A 23776-nucleotide genomic window follows, 5' to 3' on the forward strand; every position below is an offset into this window, starting at 1 on the left:
ATATTTAAAGTAGGTGAATTAACGAGTAAGTTAAGTTAACTTGGAATATGCAGAAAATATAAAAAAATAAATTTAAGGAAAGAGGGGGAAGAAAGTTGAGTTTCAAAATGTTGAAATGATTGTAAAATTATTGAAGTGTATAAATTTGAAAATAATAGATAAAAATTAAAAAAGGTCTAAAAACATGAATATCTCCACAGCAGTGGATCGAAGATCAAAATAGTGGTATTCCATAGTAATAAATGCCCAGTACTTATTATATATTCATTTTCCCTCAAAGCATTTCACATACGTCCCTTATCCTTAAAACAGCCTTGCAGATAGGCAGGCCACTATCATAAAGCTACCATAAGCTCAGTCTAGAGCAATCTTCTCCAACTCAGTGCCCTCCATATGCTTAGGTCTACAATTCCCATCTGCCCTTGAAGACCATTATACTAAGTGCAGAATGCAGTGGCCACAGGCATTCCAGCCCAAGCTGCAGTATTTAGCAACAATGCTGCACAGGAGAATATGCATGTGCATGTTCTATTATTAGCATGGTACCTGAGACTGGGTCATCGTTAGCCATCACTAGAAGCCAGTGCATAAGACGGCTCCCACAAGACTGGCTGACTCTCCAGCAATTTAACTGAATGTTGCTTTACGGGTTGGAAAGCACCTTTGCACTTGTCATATCATTCCTAGCATCAGAAGACCAACCCCAGCAAGCGGCAAAATCTTTGAGGAAAAGAAGACAAGTACAAACAGAACACACATAGCATGCACATTTGCATCACCTGCAACCGGCAGTAGATATCGGGGCTTCCTCTCCCATGGGATATGGAGCATTTCAAATCTTTTAGGTGGTTGGGCTTGTCAAGCTCAGACCTGGAACCAAAAGCAATGGAGGAGGAGCTACTGCAGGGCCCAGAAATATCTGAACACAGAGAGAAGCATTTGCCAGAGAAACTGGGAGAGGGACACGTGCAAGTCCTGAAGCTGCTAATTTTGCATCTTTACCTGCTTTAACATGCCATGGAAACACACTATCGATAAACCAGAACTATTTTAAAAGAGTGCATTCCTGGGCAGGGGGAAGGAACAATCTCAATTAAGGCAGATGTTTATCAGCATTGCGTAGGTTGTAGGAGCAACACACCCTTTCACCCAGCTGATCACAGGCAGAGGGAAAAGGCAGAATTTGGGTGGGGAAAACAATTGGTGCTTTGTTCACCTGTAGAAGCAATTTAACCAGCACCTTTAATCAAAGGGAACCAGCCGTTGTGCTCAGGTTCTGGTAGTAGGCTTCCCAGAAGGAGGACCTGGCTGGCAGGAAAAGGACAGTGGACTAGATGGGCCTTTGACTTGATCCAGTGAGGCTCTTCTGACGCTCTTACCTCTGGCAGAAATCCAGGATGGTGCCAATAAGAACAGCACACATCTCTCTCAGGTCTCCATCACAGCCTCCAGCAGCAGCAGGCACAGGAAGAAAGTGCTGATACAAAGCCCAGTAATGGAATTCCTGCCTGCATATAGGAGAGATAGGCAGAAAAAGCTCAGATCTTCTGCCAGCAAATCAAAAGGCAAAAGAGAGAAGGTGGGGGTGAAAGACCTTGAGCCAAATCTTCTTACGGTTATCATCAGTGCACAAGGCTGGACATAGAAGTGAAGGCTTTTAAGCTCAGACTCAAAGGGACAGACAGAGGGTGAGAGTTTTGCAAAACCATTTCAGAGACTAAACCATGAATTATTTTAGTTAATTATCCTTCTCTGGACTTTAGCTTTAGGAATGAGGGTGTCAGGATCTTGTGCTCTGCCTTTGGAAGGATTAAGGGGCTATTTTATTTATGTGTTAAAATATTTCTATAATGCTTTTCAGAAAACGTAGCTACACACATCACACAGTAGACCAAGAATAAGCAACAAAAGGTGCTTGAGAAAGGGTGATTTTTCACACACAAATCACTGTTTTTCACATCACAAACACCTGCACTATGATTCTTTTTTAAAAAAATAAAAAACCCTTCTAAAACCATTGCCTCTCCCACCTAATATTCCAACTTGTGAAAAACCAGCCTCAGTGCTCAATTTTCACTTTCTGGGCTCATTTGCAGGTGACCAAAAGTGCTTCTTCACATGAATGAAAACCAACCTTCACCATCCGGGTGTCCTCCAGATGTTTTGGACTACAATTCCCATCAGCACAGCCATATGAAGCTGCTGGGAGTTGTAGTCCAAAACATCTGATGAGCATCAGGTTGGTGAAGGCTGAACCTTGAACTAAAGTTAAAGCCAGCCTGCAGCACTCACCTCTCACAAGGAGAAAGAACGTCTTCATCAGCCTGGACCCCTAGCTCCATCAGCAGCCACTCTTGGAGGGTCAGCTACAAGAAAGATAAATTTCTGTACACAAAACAGCAACAGGAGCTCCCCAGACACCTTAGCCTGTTCCTTCGTGCTAAGCATTAGGTCATTTGCTCTGGCCCTCAGGCTAATAGCATTGAATTTCTTAAATCAGGGCGAAATCAGGATTTACCAGCAGAGCTCTCAATGATTTGAAGTAGACTGGCAAGGATTTCTGACTCCCTATTGCTTAACAGCAGCAACAATAACCTATCCTACTACTACCACAAGGCCTTCATGTGTAATGGATTAAGAGCTCTTCTACACTTCACTCAAACTTTCAGAGGGCTGCTCAGCTCTGGCTAAACTGAGCCCAGCTCTTATGCCTGCTTAACTGGCACCCCAACAGTGAAGACTCAACCTGCTACAGATTAACGTTGAGACATGGTTGCCAGAGGGCAAGGGAAGAACCTGGCACAGTCACTGAATTTACCTGGAACTCTTTCTCCTGCAAGAGCTCTTTGAACTGGGTTTGCTTCCACAAGCAGAGGGCAGCTTTCCGGTAACAGATAGCAGGGTGAGATAAAGTTTTCCAAGGAATCTCAGCTGGGTCTCCGTCATAGCCTCTTCCTCGAGCCTCTAAGCTGAGCCGTGGAACAACATATTGAAGCTACAAAACAGGGGAAAAAACCTGTCAATATAAATAGCACTGAGCTAGATGGACTACTGGTCTGACTCTGTATAAGGCAAATTTCTATATCCGGTATACAAATCCACAAGTTGACTTTATAGAATAACAGGGTTACATTATTGCTTTCATCACAAATATGACTCCAAATTATGAAACAGCATTGATGTATTCCCCCCCCCCCAAAAAAAATGTTGGAGCATAACAATAATAAAATCTGAAACCACAAGTTTTGAGAAAAGCAGGCTGGAAAACGCTGCACTCACAGAATACTGAGCAATCAATCTAGAGAGAATCCTGGATAAACCTGCAGGTTAGCACACTGAGCAAAAATAACTGCAGCAGAAAGATGCATTTGTGTTCGGATTTGACTTCTGAGTGCAGGATAACTGTTGTTTGCTTTAAATATATATTTTATAAAGTTACCTTTTTTACAAAACCAGGATGAAGTAAGGAGCACAAACAAGCACTGGAAAGGGAAGGAGATTTGCAGAAGTAGTAAGAGAGAGCAGCTGTACAAAACCTACAGAGAGAGAGGGGGGGGGAGAGGGAGATAAAAAGTATTATTTTGTTTGGTCATTCACCGGTCTCCTTTCAAATACTATCTATTTTATTTTTATCCCATCCTCCAAGAGAAATATACCCACCACCTATTTTACTCTCACAACAGATGAAACCTTTGATGGAGAATGAAGTTTACCTCATGCAGAAGACAATGGACTCTCCTGTCCGGCACACCAATAAATAATCCCAGAGCTCAGTAATTGAAAGACATCTTTTGGATGCAGAGGGGGGAAGCCAAGAGCAGAGGTCCACCTCAGGAATTAAGGATTTGGCTTCATTTAAGTGGATTGCAAAGACAGCCAGGCCAATGATATGAGCATCACTTAGAGAAGGCCCCTGCAAACAGACGAAACATACCCCAATCAAAGCACATGAAAATACATTTTGTATCCATGGCTACCAGTTTCAGTAAACCAGGAGTGGCTAACTTGCAGGCCAACAGTTGTTGGACTACAGTTCCCATAATCCCGTTGGACTACAGTTTCTATAATCCCTGACCATTGGGCCATTCTGGTTGTGGCTGATGGGAGCTGGAATTTAGCAGCATCTGACAGGTCACAGGTTATCCCTGCAGTAAAGCCCAGAACTCAAAGGGGCCTATCTCAGGAACGCAAGCAGACCGACACTCTGTGACGGCAACAGAAGGGGCCAGTTCACTTCTGGTTCTTCAGAGGGGTGCATGCATTAAGACATCAGCTCATCGCATTGGAAAACCCACCTGATGACAGATAAGCTGGCAGAGCCTGCCCAACAAGGATGGCAAAAGTCGGCGGTGCCCACAAACCATTTTCACAAAGAGGGAGGGCCAGGCCCCTTGTCTGTAAAGAATACAAGCCATGTCATCATATTGCTGCCAGGATGAAAATTTTTTTATCTCTGTTTAACTACGTTCCAGAAACTTTAAATACCCAGTAAGTGTTATTTTTACCTGTCTGGAGGGAGGAAGGAGGAGGCAGCCATTACACTCTGGCAGAACGATGTCAGAAGAAGATCAATAGCCTGAAAGAGGGAGGCTGGCTGTTGATTTCTACCCCAGGGCCTTTGTATCTGGTGTTGGTAGAGATACAAGCTCCTACCATGCAATTATGAAGAACTGAGAACTACAATTCTCATATTTTGTCTGACAGGACCGCAACAAATACTGAAAATATGGCTCATTGGTTGGATGGGTTCCCAACATTTTATCTCCGTAAAATGATTCTGTCTCAGGGATGTTTCAGTGAAGCAACTTAGAGCAAAGCACGTCTGTACGCACCCCTTGATCCTGCTTTTCAACTTCAGGAATGGAAAGGTTTAGCTTGATCCTAAGACTCAGGGATGCGGCTTCATCCTCGTCTTTCATACGTCCCAGAACGCCCACCAGTTTATCAGAGACCACAGCAATCTGAGCTGGCACCTCTGCAACAGAGAACAACATGACAGAACAGGCAACAAAGGAGACGAGGGTATATCCAGCTGCTGAAGTTCCTTAGGAATTTATTTTAAAACCTCATACGCAAATTGTTCTGCCACCCTGAACACACAGTGCCACCGGCATATGTGGCGTTTGATTCCATCTGAAGGAAGCGGGAAGTTTTAACAAGCAATAACATTAACAAGGGAGCGACCAGGTTTAAGTGATGCACTTGAAAACTAGAAACAGACCTCGAGCCATCTAAAGCAGATTAGGCCAGGCCGGCATCTAGCAAGCCAAAAAAGTGGGCGGGTCTTTTTCAGCCAAGAAAAAGCACAACATTTGCCAAATACTAGATGCTGAAAATTAAAGTGAATCAGACAACTATGTGTGTGTGTGCGCGTGCGCACGCACACACACACACACACACACACACACACACACCCCGGTCCAAGATGCAACTCCAACCTGCTTCTGCCAATGGCTTTGCTTTGGCCCACTGACCAAAACAAGCCATGTTAAGTCGAAGGGGATGACATAATACCTGCTGGAGTCCTCGCAACACCTCTTCCCGTTGTGGCCACTTGGAGCTGCATGACAGTTTCCACCGCAGCAGTTCCAGTTGCCCTTTGGCCACCCCCTGAGTAGGCCAGGTTGCACCTTCTGGACTGTCATGCCTGGTTCATCTCCCCTTGCCCAACCAGCTACCCCAGGGATCTGCAGAGTCTCCCCCTTGGGGTTGTCTTTTACCCCTGAAGTTGGCTGATGATGCGTGAGGCCCACAAACATCTCACACGTACGACACAGGCTCACGTCATCTGCCAAAGCAGCTTTGCAGGCGTGTCCTGTGCTGTTTTGTCCCCATTCTCTCCCCGTTGGCCACCCGATTGCCTTCACTTACCATCATGCTTATTCTGGTCTGTAATAAGCAGCCTCAGTGTGTCAAGTTCGGCTTTTAGAAGTTCCAAGGGCTCCCTGAGATCACTTGCCTCAATTTCCATTGATTCATCTGCTGAACACAAGAAGCTGCTGCTGTCTTATGCCAGGATCAAGCTATTTGTAAAGTTAGCCTAGAATTTTCTATTGTATTTAAAATGTTTCTTACCTGCCCTTCAGAAGGTTCTAGGGCAGCGTACAAAATGGCGCAGGCAATTTACCCAACATACGAACTGTGATACTGTATATGAATGGCCAAGGCTGCTTACAGTAGCAGGCTGATGGTAACTCCTCTGCTGAGAGAGCTATACTGGTTGCCAATTTGCTGCTGGACCAGGTTCATGGTTCTTGTGCTAATTCACAAAGCCCTGAAGAACTTGGGCCCCAAGTACCTTAAGAACAATCTGATTCCTTATGCTCCACCTCAATCACAGAGATCCTCTGATGGGCGCTTCTTGGGGCTCCCCACACCGCAGAGGTTTGTTCAGCCTCTGTTAGGGACCGAGCCTTTAGCGCAGCAAGCCCTGCCTTTGTGGAACTCCTTAGCACTAGAGGTTTGGCAGGAATCATTCCTGCCAACTTACAGAGATCTCCTAAAAATTGTGTCATTCGGACAAGCCATGTGAATTTGTTTTTGCCAATCAGTATTTTAGTGATGTTTTTATCATTCTTACTGTAATTTTGGATGGTGTTTACCACCTGGTTGTAGTTTTATGCAAGTTGAGTTTTAAAATGTTTAAAAAAATATAAAAGCAACAGCAAAATGAAAAAGCAGATTAAAAACTCATGTTTAAAAACTATGGACAAGAAGAAGAAAGCAGCAGCTCCAATTACAATTCCATTCAAAATGCCTGGAGCAATAGAAAAGTCCTTAACCTTACACACCCCTAGGGTCCCAGGCACAGAAAGTCTTTCATCAGCACTTGCAAACAGATCCCATTTTAACCACAGATGCCTAGGAGTTGAACCTGGGGTGCTCTGTATGCAAAGTGTGTGCTCTCCACCAATGAGTTATAGTCTTGCTACCCCCTCCTCCCAATGGAAAGTGCATTTTAGTTCAGCCTGTAATATAAACACTGTCAGCTTGAAGCTCCACTATTTTGATGGAGCAACCTCAAAAGAGCATTTGCAAGAGTAACAGCCCACATTTTTAACGAGGTTCTTAGACAGTATGCAGACTATTGACCTACAGTGACTCACAGCACCACCTCTCTAGGTCTGGTTTAGGGCACTCAACCTAAAGAATGGACTGGAATTTGTGCAATTGAACAAATTTATCTCCACATACGTATCAGTATTAAGCCAGCTCAGCACATTGAAGTCTCCAGGCTAATTTAGCAGCACCGTTCATTAATCCTGCTTCACTGGCGTGATGCCCCAAGGCTACATATAACAGACAGTGATCGTTTTAGAGCTAACAGGCAATGCAATTCCATCAATATCAAGCCAGCTGCATTAAAGGACAAAAGCAGGCTAAATCGTTTTATTCACTTCTGCTACAGGACCAGGAATTTAATGGAACAGCCACTAGGGGCCAGTGTCCCCACTTTATCTGGAACACAAATCATTCCTTTTGATTGCTGCAAGCTGCTAAAAAAGCATCACTTCACCCTTGATTTCTGGCACTCAGGACCTCAAGCTGCCCAAGCCTGAGAACAGCATCTGAGTTTTCACATTAAGTAGAAAGGTCCAGAGTTCTTTAGAGGCAGCAGCAGGACGCATCAGCTCCAGTTCATCTTTTGTCAGAATTGTACCAGAAAACACAGGGAGCTTCTTGCACAGCCCACATTGCAGATTAACAGGCATGGAAGCTCCACACTGAATCACTTTTGTGGTTCAGCAGCAGCACCCCCCCCCCTTTCTCTTTGCAGCAAGGAAAATGCCAGCACCTCCATAATGCATTTCCCCATTACACAACCACAAAAGAGGCACTATCCCTGGGGAAATGCCAACGTTTCATATTTGTTTTAATACCTGGGAGGAGGTGAGCAAAGAAGCAGCATTTGTTTTGCTTCATTCTTACCACTAGGCAAATAGATCTTTCTCACCCTGCAAGAGCTTCTCTTTAACAGCTTTGCATTCTTCAATGTAAGTGGCGTACATGTTCACAGGAATTTTCTCAGCCCTGTTTTAGGAGACAGAAATGTTTTTATGCCACCACTGAACCAGCCTCCAGTTACCAACATGACACAGTTGGCATGTCACATGCAAACGATGTTTTAAAGTGAGCCAGGGCATGCAGGTGGCTGCCCCTTTTACTGGCTGACCAAGTAAGCAAAAGAATGGGCCAGAGCTACAAACAGGAAGCTTTCAATTAACATCAGGAAAAAAACTTTTTGTTGAACAGAACTTGATCACGATTATGTTGTAGATGGATGTTGGCCATAGGAAAAGGCATTGCTTATAAAGCACTGTCTGGAACCTCTCCTGTCATCCCACTTCTCAATATGTGCAGAAAAGAACAGCCGAAGAAGTGCAAAATGGCTCCACTATGGAAGCAACCAAAGAGATAAAGACCATTTTGTGCCACATGGGAATATTTTCTTGCACATGGAGTTAATCAAAGGAAACCTGGAGACCAAGAACAGTGGACCCAAGAGGCAGAGAGGTCTGTGGGCATTCAGAAGTGTGGTAAGACCATAACACTACTGCATTACGTGGCTGCAAGTGCAGAGATAACTCAGCATCATGGGACGTCACATCAGGTGATGTCAAACGTCCCCAGTATGGAGCCTCTAATACCAAAAAACAATTGCAGCTTTTCAGAATCCACTTCCTTACCTCTTAAGGGAGTCTATCAAAGCCATGCGGGAGTCGGGTGTTTCAGGAAGCTGCAATTAAAAAAATAAAATAAAAAATAGTGTTTTAATATCCGTTTTGACATTGCTGATTTAGATGCACATGTTTTTATTCTGCAGCTCATTCTGAGTGTGAATGTGCTTAATAGAACAGTAACCTACAAGTTTAGGAATACATAAAACAGAAAAGCAACCAAAACTTTCAAAAAATTTCATTTGTCACCCAAAATTGGAGGAAACAAAAAGAAGGATGCTCACCACACGTGGCGCAAGTAAAGCAGGAATAAAACGCGAAGTGTAATAGGACCGCCTGAAGATGCTGAAACACAGGCGGATGCGGTAGAAATTAATCACATCTGGAACACACAGTGCATCTTGACATTTTTAGGAATGCCTTAAAACAAACCTACTGGTTTTTATTTCAAAAAATCACACAGAAAAAAGTGCTTCAAAAACACAGCATATTGTGGGCATATTGTTATGATAACCCATTGATATGATTAGCTATAGGGCAGTTCCACCACAGGAAGGACTACACAACACAAAGCAGCCTTTGCAGAACCCAATGAATAAGAATCTAAGAAGAGCCCTGCAGCAGCTGGATCAAACTAAAAAGGGTCCCTCTTACTCCAGCATCCTGTTCTCACAGTGGGCAGCCAGGAGCCCCCAAGGGAGACTACAAACAGGACCTGAGCGCAACAACATTTTTTACTTCATTGGGGCATTCACAGGGACCCAGGCACACCCTCAGCTGCAGCTCACGACAGCCTCCTCAAGGCAAGAGGGTCCATTCAAGGGCAACAGAACAAGCAGGTTCTGAGCTGCAATCCGAGGGCCACAAGCCCCACAATTTCCCCCCTGCTGCCCTGAGTGAGCTACACTGAAGCAAAAGAGGAAATGCACAAGAGGGGGACTGTGCCAGACCAATTGCTGGAAACTTCAAGAGAGGAGAATCCTGCTTGCTGGTTTCCCATAGGCATGTGGTTGGCCACTGTGAGAACAGGATGCTGGACTAGATGGGCCACTGGCCTGATCCTGCAGGGCTCTTTTTATGTTCTTGGAGGGATGCTTGCAAAGGATGCCTTTTTAACCAGAGTTGGGGAACCACCATTCATGGGTGTTCGACTCTTTTCCTCCTTCCACGTTCTTTCCACACACAGCAGCAAACACTAGACAAACAGCTACCAACAGGTTTTATTATTATTATTTTAGACAACAATTCCAGCTCTTCTTATTTTAAAGCCTTTTTTTCCTGACCATATTAGAATCATAGAATCATAGAGTTGGAAGAGACCACAAGGGCCATCGAGTCCAACCCCCTGCCAAGCAGGAAACACCATCAGAGCACTCCTGACATATGGTTGTCAAGCCTCTGCTTAAAGACCTCCAAAGAAGGAGACTCCACCACACTCCTTGGCAGCAAATTCCACTGTCGAACAGCTCTTACTGTCAGGAAGTTCTTCCTAATGTTTAGGTGGAATCTTTTTTCTTGTAGTTTGGAACCATTGCTCCGTGTCCGCTTCTCTGGAGCAGCAGAAAACAACCTTTCTCCCTCCTCTATGTGACGTCCTTTTATATATGTGAACATGGCTATCCTATCACCCCTTAACCTCCTCTTCTCCAGGCTAAACATGCCCAGCTCTCTTAGCCGTTCCTCATAAGGCATCGTTTCCAGGCCTTTGACCATTTTGGTTGCCCTCCTCTGGACACGTTCCAGTTTGTCAGTGTCTTTCTTGAACTGTGGTGCCCAGAACTGGACACAGTACTCCAGGTGAGGTCTGACCAGAGCAGAATACAGTGGCACTATTACTTCCCTTGATCTAGATGCTATACTCCTATTGATGCAGCCCAGAATTGCATTGGCTTTTTTAGCTGCCGCGTCACACTGTTGGCTCATGTCAAGTTTGTGGTCAACCAAGACTCCTAGATCCTTTTCACATGTACTGCTCTCAAGCCAGGTGTCACCCATCTTGTATTTGTGCCTCTCATTTTTTTTGCCCAAGTGCAATACTTTACATTTCTCCCTGTTAAAATTCATCTTGTTTGTTTTGGCCCAGTTCTCTAATCTGTCAAGGTCGTTTTGAAGTGTGATCCTGTCCTCTGGGGTGTTAGCCACCCCTCCCAGTTTGGTGTCATCTGCAAATTTGATCAGGATGCCCTTGAGTCCATCATCCAAGTCGTTGATAAAGATGTTGAATAAGACCGGGCCCAAGACAGAACCCTGTGGCACCCCACTAGTCACTCTTCTAGTGATATTGTTTGATATGTTCCTGGAACAGAATATTTTGGGGAGCTGAGAGATGAAGATATCATACCTGGCTTCCATCACACTAGTTGGGATCTTTCCAGTGTTTTCAAATATCTGAATGGCCTTTTCAACATCATGAAGTGCCTGGCAGTGTGGCTGGCATACACACAGAGAGAGAAGCAACAGAGGAGAGAAGAAATGTTTTTTATCTCTTTTTGCACAACTGATCCAAGTCTTTCTTTCCTGCTCTATTGTGCTTTGTGACTGCTTTTTCTGTGCCATGGGAGACATGGCCAGTTCAGCTGCATAACAAATACTTGGTGATGGGGAACTAAGACAGCATAACAGGAGCAGAATAAGGTCACAATCAGGTAAAAGATACTCAAGTGTATCTTCCAAATTTCATATATTTTACGCCTTGGGGCTTAAAGATTCTGCTGTTAAGTGTAAATGGCTGCTCTGGGTAAAGTCAGGCAGAAATAATGCTGTTTTGGGTCTGGCACAAATGAGCAGCCACAATAAAAACTGCAAAGAAACAGCAAGAGGCCAGGAAATCAATTCTGTGATTGGGGCCCAACAGGGCCCAATAGAGACATAAGAAGAATGAAAAACAACCTTTCCTGCAGGATACACTGAGAAATTGAAATAAGAACTCCCTAAAAACAAACATAGCTATAGCAAACAGCTTTTATGTATCACACTTAAAAGAAAAAGACCAAATTTGTTATGCTGCATTTCCACCAGTAAGTTCCAGCATCTCTGATCAGACTTAAGACAGAAATAAATGAGTAGAATAATATTGGTCCGAACTAAACGAACCGGAATGTCAAGGTTCGTTTTTGTCATGGAGATTAAAATTGGACCCACTTACACTTTTCTGTCTGCCTTGGACGTAACTGCACAAAAGTTACCAGTCTGCAAACATTTTACATGCCTTATTCATCCACCAGCTGTATTTCCACACTGGGCTTCCTTCCTCTGTTTCAATGCTGAGTGCTGAGGAAGTGCTGAGCACCGCAGATCACCTGCATGCAGAGCCTACCCACCTACAGCTACCAAGCAAATGCTCAAACACAAGGCTGCTGTCACCCACCCTTTTTTCCCCTGACTATGTGTAATTAAAGCTTTTGCCTCCTTTCAAAGTAAGGCCATGAGTTCTAAGCTCTGCGGGTGTCAGGAGAGGCGAGATTCCGAGTAGAGAATGAGCATCAAAAGTGCAGGGGGAAAGAGAGGTGAGAATGAGTGGAACTGCAAGATCAAGTTAGGCCCTTGAAAGACCCCCAGGGAAGCCTCAGAAACTGAAGCAGAAGCCCTGGAGGAATGTGCCACCACTCCAAAAAACAAACAAACCCTGAGCTCTGATTAGTAAAAGGGTTTGCCTGCTTCAACATTTGGTAACTGCTCATCAGATGTGAAGCTGAAGAAGGGCATTGATAATGCAAGGTAGTTTTCATGGTGCTCAGAGAGACCCCATTCTTGGCTTAGCTCCCGGCTACCTGAAGGGCCGCCTCGCTCCCTCTGTGCTTCTCTATCGCTGAGGCAAGCTTGGTTGGCATTCACAAGAGCAACTTCTTTCTGACCACATTTAAATCGTGCAATTCCCTTCTTCTTCAGGAGGACTGCTGGCCCCTTTCACTCTCTCAATTTTCTGCTCCCAAGTTAAGACCTTCCTTTTTCAGATAGGCTTTTAATTTGCCTGGTTAGTGCAAAATGGCTGATCCTGCTGCTTTGTGCTGGTCTTATCTACAGCAATGCTTAATTTGCTTGTGTTTGATGTCATTTAAACACCAGCCAAAGTCCTTTTTTATTTTCTCAGGCCTTTTAATCCTCAGCTCATTTACGTTTTTGTGCTGCTTGGTGTCTGTTTTTAATTACACTGGCTCCTTTTATATTACGATGCCCTAATGTTTTTGCTTTAATTTTTATCTAAATTGTGATTTTAACTTTTCGTAAGCTGCCCTGAGAACCTGTGGAAGGGCAGAGTTACAGAGGAACCAAGCAATAATATAAATAAAATGATAATAAAACTTGAGGTAAGCCACCCTGAATACCAGCTTTTAAAATAGTGGAAGGGTGGAACAGAAATTCTTCAAGTCAATACATGCCCACTTTACCCTTCAACGGAGGCTTTTTACTCCCCTCTCCACCCAGCATGCATGTTGCAGTGCTAGTGTTGCAGTTCAGAAGCAACCAATGTGGTGCCTTTCAGATGCTACCCAATTCCAACTACCATCAGGCCCAGCCAGCATGGCCAATAGCCAGGGAGGATGATGGGAGTTGTAGTCCAGCAACATCTGCCTGCCCTCACATTGGTCCTCCATGTTATAACCTTAAGATGCATCATGGTAGTAGTTGTAAGGCTTAAGAAACATTGTAAAGTCATATTGTTAATGTTCTCCCCATGTAACCAATTATTAAGGGCAGGTCTGCACGAGAGAAGTTACCACAGCAGAAAGTCATAGAAATTATACTTATGGGGTCAGTCCAGGTGGTTCTTGTGTACCTGCACAGCTTCCTTGACAGAAGACAAATCCTCATAGAGACCCATGTCTTCTATTGCTACCTGGAAAGAGTTGAAAGAAAAAGGAGCACAGCTGAAGGCATGGTGGTGGAAAAGGGCAGGGGTCTTAGTGCAAAACAAGACTCATCCCTAGAACTGGTTTCCGACAGCTCCAGGGCTAATCTTACCTTTCCTACTCTGCACAAATGCTGCCAGCATCCCCTGCACATCTGCAAGCCAGGAGGCAGGTTCCAGGTAGCTGACTGAGTGACTGAGCCCCTGCACTTCCCTCTTTAAGAGGCTGAGCCCCGGAAATGGAAGAAGCCCTTCACTGACCTTGAAATCAGCCAACCGGGTTTTGGCGAGAGTGATGTATTCCAGAAGAAAGGGGCGGTATTTGATGGGTACGAATGGCGGGTGCATGATGTGGACCTAAAGAGACAGTTCAAATCAAGGTTAGGCCAACAGTCGTCACGCCCATTGGATGCCCCTAGCAGTTTTGCACATTCCCTCCCAAGGTATGGGCCTCAGAAAACAGATGCAAGATTTATTGTACACAAGTACACTGCATGCTGCCTTTTTGTATTCATATGGACAAAACAAAAAAAGCATAGAGCACTTTACACTTCCTAGAAGTTCAAGCAGTAGTTAAAATCTAAAAATGGGTGGCAAGATCCTCTCCATTTCTCACCTTCAGGTATTGAGGGGCTTCTAAGGGCACCAGCTCCGACAGGAACTTGAAGAGGAAGACTAAGGCCTTCTTACTGCTACTGTGGAAGCCACTGCTGCTCCCAAAGGCAGCCTGGAAAGCGACAACAACACACAGAAGACTGTTAAACTATGCCCATCACTGAGACGAGGGAATTCATTACTGCAAGATGTAGTGATGGTCACCAACTTAGACAGCTTTAGAAGGAGAAAAGGCAAATGCATGGCGGAAAAGGTGTCAATGACTGTGTTACCTGTAGGACTAGAGCTACTGCACACTACCTAGGAAACTGCCTTATACCAAGTCACACTGTTGGTCCATCTTGCTCAGTATTGTCTACACTGACTGGCAGCGGCTCTCCAGGATTTCAGGCGGGAGTCTCTCCCAGCCCTAACCTGGAGATGCTGGGAATTGAACCTGGGACCTTCTGCTTGCAAGGCAAATACTTTACCACTGAGGTATGGCCCTTCTCCAACTGGATGGGGAAAGAGCAGGAGAGGGCTTGTGCTCTTATGTCCTATTTGTGGGCTTAAAAAAAATCTGGAAACTTGCAATCGGCTATAGAGGGGGGTGAGAACCTGTAGCCCACCAGATGTTGCTGGACTCAAAATGCATCATAGTCCAAGAAGAGTTAGAGCCCAACATCTGTAGGGTCTCAGGTCCCGTCCCCCCCAGCACTCTTGGGATTCTTCTATGCAGTGCTGGTCCAGCCACTTTTCGCTCCAAGTTTGATTTATGATATATTTACGTTTTGAGTTTTCTGTTCCACATTCCCTTTGCCATTTGGATGAATGGTGTGGGTTGAACAGCAATGCCAAATTCCTGCTGTGCTAATGCAGCCTTGCTCCATTTTGATTTCATATCCATCCCAGCCAAATGCAAAGCACCTTCAAATCCTAGTTTCTGGTACAGTAGCTCACTCCTGTAGAGGCTTGGATACCCTTCAAGACACACACACACACACACACACACACACACACACACACACACACACCCTGTCCTTGTGTCTGGCATAACAAGTTTCTTGGGGAAGCGTCTTCCATTTGCTCTTACCTTAAACCATTCTGCATAAGACATGAATATCGCAGGGCCCTCCAAGGCTGCCTGGCGGACTATTATGAATGCGGTGATCATGTTTTCCAGGTCATAGTCCTCAAAGGCTTTTCTCAACAGGCGATCCAGGAGGTCTAGAAGAAGCACAGCAAGATCTCCAAAATATTACATACCTATAGGGAAACCTGTATGCTAATAAAAAAACCAAAAAGGCAACCCTCTGTTCAAAGATCAAACAAGACATTGAATACTCTTTTGCAATTAAAAAATGCTGAAGAAATTGCTGTAGACAATAACAGACAACCCTGTTGTCTCAGTTCACAGGCCACAGTAGCAAATGTGCTACTCTTTCCCACTGGCCCAAAGCAACCCAATGAGCTTCATGGTTGTATGGGGATCTGAAGGTAGGTCTCCCTTCTAGTCCAATGATCAACACCAGAGCTCCTGTCTCATATCCCCCAGCTGACAGATGTGTGGAGGGCGCATAAGAAAGAAAGGTCATTTTTTTGCTATGGGGCCTGGCACAGTACTGCAAACATATGAGCATATGCCCCCTCCAGGTGACAGTTTAAGCCGCAATTAATAGCAGTTTAAATAGTTTCAACATAATGACCCACAGCTAAATTAAAAATTCAGAGAGAGAGAGGAGACTTGGCTAAGCCATCCAAGTCAAACTGATAATATTTGGCAAAGAAGCCAATATTATTTGTGAATATTTTTAAAACACCAAACAAGCAGCTGTGAGCATCGAATCACACCAGCCATTTTCCTCTCATGTCTGTTGGTTCTGTGCTTGAAAGACCAGCAGCAGCCCAGACATCTTCTCCAAACATACCTTTAATCAAGTGTTGTGCTTGAGGATGACAGACTAACAATGTAGACACACAGGAAAGGACATGGTGCCAATTCACTTCGCTTGTCTCTAAGACCAGCTGCAAATGATGCGTCAGCTCCTCTGCTTTGAACACCACAAACAGCTAGAAGGGAAGGAGGAGGAAATCCTTTTGGAATCAAAGGACGCTGGGGCAGAGCACCCAAGAACACATTCATGGTTCACTCCTGACCATCACACTGCTGATCAGTGTTAGACAGTATTAAACAAAGTGGAAGAATGGTCTGGCTCATCCTAAGGCAGCTTCCTATATTCCAGACCTGAAACCCAACCTAGAGGAGCTGGGGAAGCAGGAACTCCCACTTCCACCAAGAGATCTCTATACTGCCAGTGCCCCTGAAGAGCCACTGGATCCAGACTTCCCTGCCCAGGACTGTAATTCTCCACACCAACCGCCTGGTTTTCTGGTCAGTGTCACTCTGCATCTCTCCCAAAATATGGTGAGTCAGGCAGGACATTCAAAGCTAGCTGCCCGTGAGGCTATTCAGCAGGAGGGAAGTGTCTATATATAAGCAGAACTGAGAAAAGAACTCCTGTGCAAGCTTTCTGCCTTGGAGAGATGAATCCTCTCTAAGGCCAAATGGCTTCCCTTCCTTGCAAGCAAGCAAGCAGGCAAACACCCTGGATACTTCTCCTTGCTTGCACATCCCCTTTTGATATTCCCATTCTGTTTTGCAAGCCTCTTGGTACAAACAACATTTCCCCAATGCATTGTTTGGTTTCCTGGCCTCAGCTTACAAAGCTATTGGCTTTTATTTTTTTGTTCCATGAGAGAGAGCAGGCTCCTATTTTGCTATAATTGAAGCATGCTACTTCTGAAAAGCCCAGACGCAGCACATATCATGTTACAGGGACTGTACCAAAGGGTACAGTTCCAGTAAGCTGCACGAGCTCCAGGAAATAATAACAAACAAGGGTTGTGCTAAAATGTGAGGTGTTCCTGGTCAGATCCCACAAGGAAGAGACATACTTTGCGGTACAGCATGGTGAGCACTGAGCTGGTTCTTGCAAAGCTCCAGTCTCTCTGTAGATGAATGGCTTCGAAAGCTGTGTTCAGAGAAGACAAAGGGGTGGGGGGAAATCTAACTTTACAAACCAGTAAGAGCAATTCTGCCAAAGGATAACAAAATATCAAAGGCTTCCCTTGCTTATGCCTCGCAAAAGAGATCAATTGTTTCTAGCAACTCCTAAAACCAGTAAGCCCAGGGCCTCTTTCACTCGTTCTCTTGCACATGCTGCTTGCTGCATTGCTAAGGTACTGAGTGAAAAGCTGTGAGTTCACAGGGATGGAGGTGTTTGCATTTCCATAGGGCAATGGAGGGTTGCCTTTCAGGAAATACATGACATAGGATGAGTGAAAAGCAAGTTATCCGCATGATGCTCCAAGGGCAGACTTGTGGCTTAGTAAGCATGCAGGTGACTCCTGAAATTCTGCTATCTTCCAGAAGAGCTAAATGGGGACAACCTCCCTGGCTGATTAATAGGCAGCTATTCTACTGGAGGCTGTAACATACTGTAACATTTACAGTATGTGAAAAGTAATTGTTGGCATGAGACCAATGTGTATTTTGCTTTTGTCAGCCAGTTGGTTATGAGCTTATTTAGCTGAAAAGTGGTTTTAAAAAAACGAAGAAGTCTGAAATACAATTTTTAAAGACTAAGGAGCAGGAGTGAGAACATTCAAGCCTAAGCTGTTCTTTTTCCAACTTCCACCAGAGTCCCGACTTCTCCCATGTGCCCCTGGCTTCATGTTTTCTGGCCTGGACCTCTCCACATCCAAGGGTTACACTGCCTTTAGGACAATTTGTCAGGGGATGAAAGCTGGCAGTGGGTGGGGTCGGAGCCCAAAGTGGAGGGAGCCAGCTTCCTTTTCGCTCTCTCCTCCTTCCCCTGCCCAATGAGCTTGGGCAGAGGGGTTTTGAAACCAAGCTGAGGGTCACATGAACTGAGGCAAGGAACTGCATGGCCACCTCTGCCTTAAGCCTATCTCTGAAGACCTCATCAAACAAGGGTGGCATTTTAGAGACAGTAGCAGGGCCTGGGTCAAAGGGTGGGGGCTTTTCAGGAGTTGCTGGTTGCATGGCAGGAAGGAAAAGCAGACCCTCCTGAAATCACCACCCAGCTCCACATCAGGTATATGAAGAGTTATGGCCAGTATGATTAACTCCTCTCTCATCCCTGGAGTCCTAGCTTTTTTTTTTTTTTTTTTTAAACTAAACTAAAATCATTCTAAAACCAGTAATACATCACCAAACACATCAACAATACATATTATCAATACATCATTTAATAATTACTCCCAACATACGTGATATGTAACCAGTCATATATTGTACACTGGTCAACATTAACTTCCAGTATTCCCTAATTTTGCGGTATTTCTAACAAATGAGAGTTAAGTCCACACAGACAAAATTACCGTGCCAACACTACTGCCATTAACTCATGGAGAAATCTGGCGTAATCTTAAGGGAAGGGTGCGTGTCTAAACATCCATTTATAAAAGCTTTGTTTTAAATTCACACTCAGTGCTAACTGGGGCACTGACTTCCAAACCCATCTTCTCTATAGGTCTGTTTCCCAGTTCCCTTGATAGGAAGCCCCACCTGTTAGCTGAGCGTTGTAAGTAAGAACCTGGGTCAAGGTGTGACTAAAGAACTGATGCAGAGACTCCGGAGGGACTGTGCCTTGGGATGCCGTCATGCCAAATACGCAGAGCCTGGAAATGGAAAGGGAACCTCTAAGTCTCAGTGCTCAAGAACAATGACTCATCAGAGGTGAATTGCTGATAATGGCTCCAATTTTCTCAGTATAAAGACATTCACTAGGAGGGCTGTCAAAATGAATGTAAATATTTATCCATTTTAACATATGCAGAAAAAATACACTAGATTCCCCCCCCCCCGAGAGTTCAGTCCAAACTCCTTAGAGCTCTCCTACATACAAGTCCCCAGATGCGTTACAAACTCATGGGTTAGACCAGAAACGGGGATGATGAGAGTGGAGGCTTATATCTGCCTAACATCAATCTACAAATGGCTGACATTGAATCTGCTCCCCCGACGAATAGCCCCACTGATCCTCTGCGACCAGTTCCAGTCAGGCTGGCAGACAGCAGTCCTGAACACCCTTCAGAAACTTGGTTTTGCCCCTCAAGCCCTTCTAAGTCTGTGGTTGGGCCAAGCAAAAGCTACAGTTAGGCAAAGAATCATAGACACCGAGAGACAAGGTGCCCCAACTAAAAAATTGGAGAAATTGAGAGAGATATAGCCGCACCGGCAGCATATCTCTTCTTTCTCATATCCAAAAATGCAAGAGGGGCTTTTACACTCGCCAGAAGCTTGGCTCTGCCCTCGCCGGTCCTGGAAGGATCCTTTTAAAAAGTCCCATATGCTCAGAGACTTTGCACCTGTTCATTAGGGGATATAGGAAGCCCAGAGCACTTATTCTTTAGATGTCCCTTTTATGAAGAGGCACATAATGAGACCATTGATCCCCTGCTGGTGAGGCTTGCTGACCTCTGGGAAAAGCAAAAATTCGACCTTTGCCTGTTAGGCAAAGATCGTAAGATGACCTGGATGGTAGTCAGATTCTGTGTACAGATCTGTAGGCGCAGACCATCCCCCGACTCAAACTAGTTTGTTAAGAAAATCCGCAAACTCAGACCCAGTGTATTCTGGGTCATCTCTCTGAGGTAGCTTATCTTAAAGTTTTAAGTGTCTATACGCTTATCACATTTATAAATTTCAAATTTATTGTTGTACATTCTTTAAAATATTTGTTTTCCTTCTGGGATTGTACCCCCAAGTGTGTTTTATAAGCTGGTCTCCGACCGTAATAAATTATCTATCTATCTACACTAGATTCCCTCACCACATACACACAAACCTTGTTGCACAAAAGCAAGGAATGGGGGTTGGGGAAGGAACTCGGAAGGAATGCAGATGATCAGGAAAAGGTTTAAACATACCAACTTCCAGGAACTGAACTAATTGGGTGCTATAAATAGGCATATAAGGAGAGAAAGCAGGTGGCATCTGCAGTTTGCAGCCTGGAGAGTAATGCTGGCATAGGAAGCTCAAGGTAAAACGTCACCAGTCACAACTGCTTCAATGATTTGTGGACTTTAAAAACAATGCCTAGGATTTCCTTTGCAAGTTGCACATTGGCCAGGACTGACAGATAAAGAATATAAGCACTGGGACACTGCACCAAAACAGTGGACCATCTATGGAATCTACAGAGAACGGCTGCTGGACACTGAGGTTCTATTCTTAGGGAGGTTATCACACAACACAAATGACTCATGTATCTTTAGGGTGAGAAGGGAACCGAAACTGCAGGCCACATTCCATGAAACCTAGGGTGGGGGACCTCTGGCCTTCCAGATATTGTTGGAGTATAAAACCCACCATCCCCGACCACTCGCCATGCTGGCTGGGGCTGCTGGACCACCAGTTCCCCAGCCCTGTATTAAACAATGTGCTTGCATAGTTAAGAAGTGCTCCCCCTGACCATTTCACCGCTCTCATAGTAATGCATAACCCGCTGTTCTTTGCAAAACCTCTAGAGTGGGGCATGGCCCCTTACCAGCACTTCACTGCCTTCAGTGTGGAGGCCTCTTCCTGCTTTTTTTCAGCCGCAGCATCGAGCACCCCTAAAGAGAAACCAAAAACAATGTAGCCTCGGTGGGAAACACAGCTGGAAAGGACCACCCACAATATGGAAGAAGCCGTTTGGGAGGCAGACATTTAAGGAGATGACCTCATTAGGAGAGTGGTGGAAAGGAACAATTCTCACGTTGAAGCTATTATGAACAATTTCTTAAGAGGCAAAGACTTGGAAACAATTAACCCTGACCTTGAACTACTCTAAGAGGTTTGACGTGCACAGATTTAGCTCTGAAAGGTTGCCCTAATGTTTATACTCCAGAAGTAACTGGGGCAGGAAAATTTGTTATGCCGAGCGCCTCTAAAATGAACATGGGCTGCACATGAGCAGAGGGGGAAAGGCAATCAGAACAAACAAAAGCACCAGGTGACCTGGCCTGGAACCCAAAGATTTGCAGGTTTTCCTGCCTTCCTGTTGCCGTGCACAGAAACATCTGAAGCACATGGCAACAAATAACAGATGCAGTGTAGTCGCTAACTTAAAACTCACTTAGTGGTATACCTGCTCAGGTAGCCAAATGTTTCATACCAGCAGAACATTGTTGCACAAGAAAATGCATAAGCAGGTTGATGGTAACTTCATTGCACAACAGATTGTGCAACAAGTTTCCGCCAGCACAAATGCTGCATTGGATTACCCTGTTGCAGGACATTGGAATTCACCCCCATCCACAAACGCATGAAACCCTGGTCCCAGGGGTGTTACTACAATTCAGAGAGATGTGCAACATGACGATTTGTGGTTCGTTCTCAAACTCCAGCAGATAATAAATGCTCATTTAGAAAAGAATTAGTGCCAACTACGAGGCAGCAGTCAAAACATGAGATCATTCCAGCTACTCCTCTTTCACATTACAGCTCGTTTTTATTAGCAATCCCCGGCTCTCTACAAATGCAGTGGTATCTGGAAAGGCTAATTACATACACAGCACATTCCAGCATGTCAACAACACCCCCAGCCGTCAGAATAGGGAGAAGTATCTCTACTGAGGTGTAATTATAATTTAGATCCCAAAGCAATTTACTTCTACGGGCACCACTTACATGTCAACATTCTCTCAAGTACAGCACAGCAGACCTGTTTTTTTTTTAAAAAAAACAACACACAAAAATATAATAATTATTAGCTTTTCATCAGATATGTTCACATAACAGACTCTAAGATGCTCTGCCTCTTTCAAATGTAATGAGAAATAAATTTGTCAATCAATTACGTGCCCAGGCTTCAATACAGTGCTGCCCCCTTCCTTGATGGAAGGCATCAGTCAGTAGAACAGGGGATGAGGTCATTTTCCCCATAGGCCCTCCTCCTTTCCCTAACTCTACTTGAGAGGTCTGGGGAACCCTCTTGGGAAGACATGGCGGCAGAGGAATTGCCAAAACTTACTTCCTCTCCTCTATGGAGGAAAGAAACAAGGATGAGGAAACAAGTGCAGGCTTTTGAATAGAAGACAGTGACTCTGGGAGAGCATCGTCTTGCATCCTGAGGCTTGCATGAGCTTTCAGAAAAATTCCCAAGGTCCACAGATTCACTGTTGAGGGCTAGAATTGCTGACTTGCCTTGTCTATGAGCTGCAAGCTAGCAACACAGGAAGCTGCCTCATATGTACCAATCAGAGCAGTGATCCATCCAGCTCAGTACCGTTTACATTGATTAGCAATCTATCTCCAGAAATTCAGACAGGGGTGTGTCCCAGTCTTACCTGAAGATGAAGGGAGAACTAAGCTCTTGCTGCTGAGATTCTGGTTTCATTCATCTCACTGGTGCGCCAAAAACCATTTTATTAAGAACCACAACACTTAGTGATTATGCATTGTCCTTACTTTGGAGATTTTCTGAAACTGCAGCTTCTTTCCCATCTCAAATGTTTTCTGAAATCCATTATGAAGGAGCACAGTCACAAAGTCTACAAATTAAGAGCAAAGCCACTGTCAGCATACTCCCAGCATACCGAAAGGGAAAGGAAGATAATCTAAAAGGGCAGCTCCTTGCCCATCTTCCCTGAGGGCTGCTGAAGACCTGCATGCCCTGAAGGAAGGCAAAAGCAAGGGAGCTCAGGCCAGGGAGCACATATACCATCAGTTCCCAGTTGGCAGGAGAGGACTCTCTTCATTTCACAAAATGCATTTGTTTTATAGTGCTTAAATTGTAAACCACATTAAGTGCCTCGGCAGAAAGGTGGTGTATAAATCCAATGAATAAATAAATAGAGGGAAGTTAGGAGGGAACAAAGGAAGGCTGAAGGCAACAAATGGTGTCTGGAAATCCCTTCTGTACAGAACAGGGTTCACCTTTGGTTTATTAGTTTAATCACTAAAGAAATAAAAATTAAATTGTTAATGAGGAGAATCATCAGACCCTGAATCGTCTTAGTCGGGATATTCTGGGTCAAAGACCAGCTGAGCTAGGGAAGGTTCTGTTTAATTCCCAGGCAATTAAAGGACAATGCAGGGAAGGAATGAAAATCAAGAATAGAGAGGGGTAACTTTTCTCCCTCCAGATGTTGCTGGAGTAAAACTCCCAACTACTGGCCATGTTCCTGGGGCTGATGAGAGCTGGAATTCAACATCTCAAGGGCCACAAGCCATCCCAACCCTGGCCTAGAACACCCAACAGAAGGCAGAGATGGACTGGCATCTTCCAGCCCTCCGAAGGATTCCTAGGCTCACCAATGTGCAATGGCCACTGCCTTCAAACACAAAGGAACCTGCTTCTGTCCCCACAGAAGCCAACATCTAACAACCCCCCACCCCACTGACTGCCCCATACCAACTGTGTTCCAAATCAGAGCTTGCCTGTAAGCATGGACTCCAGCGTCTCTGTGTCCAAGGAAGGATCTTGTGTTTGATGGCAAAGACGACAGAGACAACTGCACAACCACTCCTCCAACGCAGGAGCATCTGGATTACTGAGAAGAGACAACACCAACTGCAGTTCCCAATATTATCTTTTTCTAGGGACTGTTTCCCTGTCCCACAAGTCCCCACACACACCCTAAA

The 23776-nt window shown here is 44.8% G+C and overlaps 1 protein-coding gene across 3 annotated transcripts in view; it reads right to left on the bottom strand.

The window, feature by feature from the left end:
- The window catches only part of FANCA (FA complementation group A), a 39165-nt gene that overhangs the window by 9689 nt on the left and 5700 nt on the right, over positions 1-23776 (bottom strand). For 2 of the 3 annotated variants that reach the window (XM_081872040.1, XM_081872042.1), the window contains exons 7-31: positions 23573-23685; positions 22601-22683; positions 21821-21854; positions 20697-20763; positions 18713-18825; positions 17077-17153; positions 16050-16191; positions 15215-15348; positions 14144-14254; positions 13789-13884; positions 13456-13515; positions 11020-11108; positions 8963-9023; positions 8688-8737; positions 7955-8031; positions 5872-5982; positions 4833-4975; positions 4506-4576; positions 4296-4395; positions 3714-3913; positions 3440-3536; positions 2819-2995; positions 2293-2366; positions 1380-1508; positions 780-870 (exon numbers count right to left, since the gene is read on the bottom strand). In XM_081872040.1, coding sequence (XP_081728166.1) covers positions 780-870; positions 1380-1508; positions 2293-2366; positions 2819-2995; positions 3440-3536; positions 3714-3913; positions 4296-4395; positions 4506-4576; positions 4833-4975; positions 5872-5982; positions 7955-8031; positions 8688-8737; positions 8963-9023; positions 11020-11108; positions 13456-13515; positions 13789-13884; positions 14144-14254; positions 15215-15348; positions 16050-16191; positions 17077-17153; positions 18713-18825; positions 20697-20763; positions 21821-21854; positions 22601-22683; positions 23573-23685 — 2500 coding nt within the window. The remainder of the gene's footprint in view (positions 1-779; positions 871-1379; positions 1509-2292; positions 2367-2818; positions 2996-3439; positions 3537-3713; positions 3914-4295; positions 4396-4505; positions 4577-4832; positions 4976-5871; positions 5983-7954; positions 8032-8687; positions 8738-8962; positions 9024-11019; positions 11109-13455; positions 13516-13788; positions 13885-14143; positions 14255-15214; positions 15349-16049; positions 16192-17076; positions 17154-18712; positions 18826-20696; positions 20764-21820; positions 21855-22600; positions 22684-23572; positions 23686-23776) is intronic. The other variant, XM_081872041.1, reaches the window with a different exon arrangement.

This window comes from Podarcis erhardii (assembly GCF_964252035.2).
Source record: "Podarcis erhardii genome assembly, chromosome: 7".
NCBI lineage: Eukaryota > Metazoa > Chordata > Lepidosauria > Squamata > Lacertidae > Podarcis > Podarcis erhardii.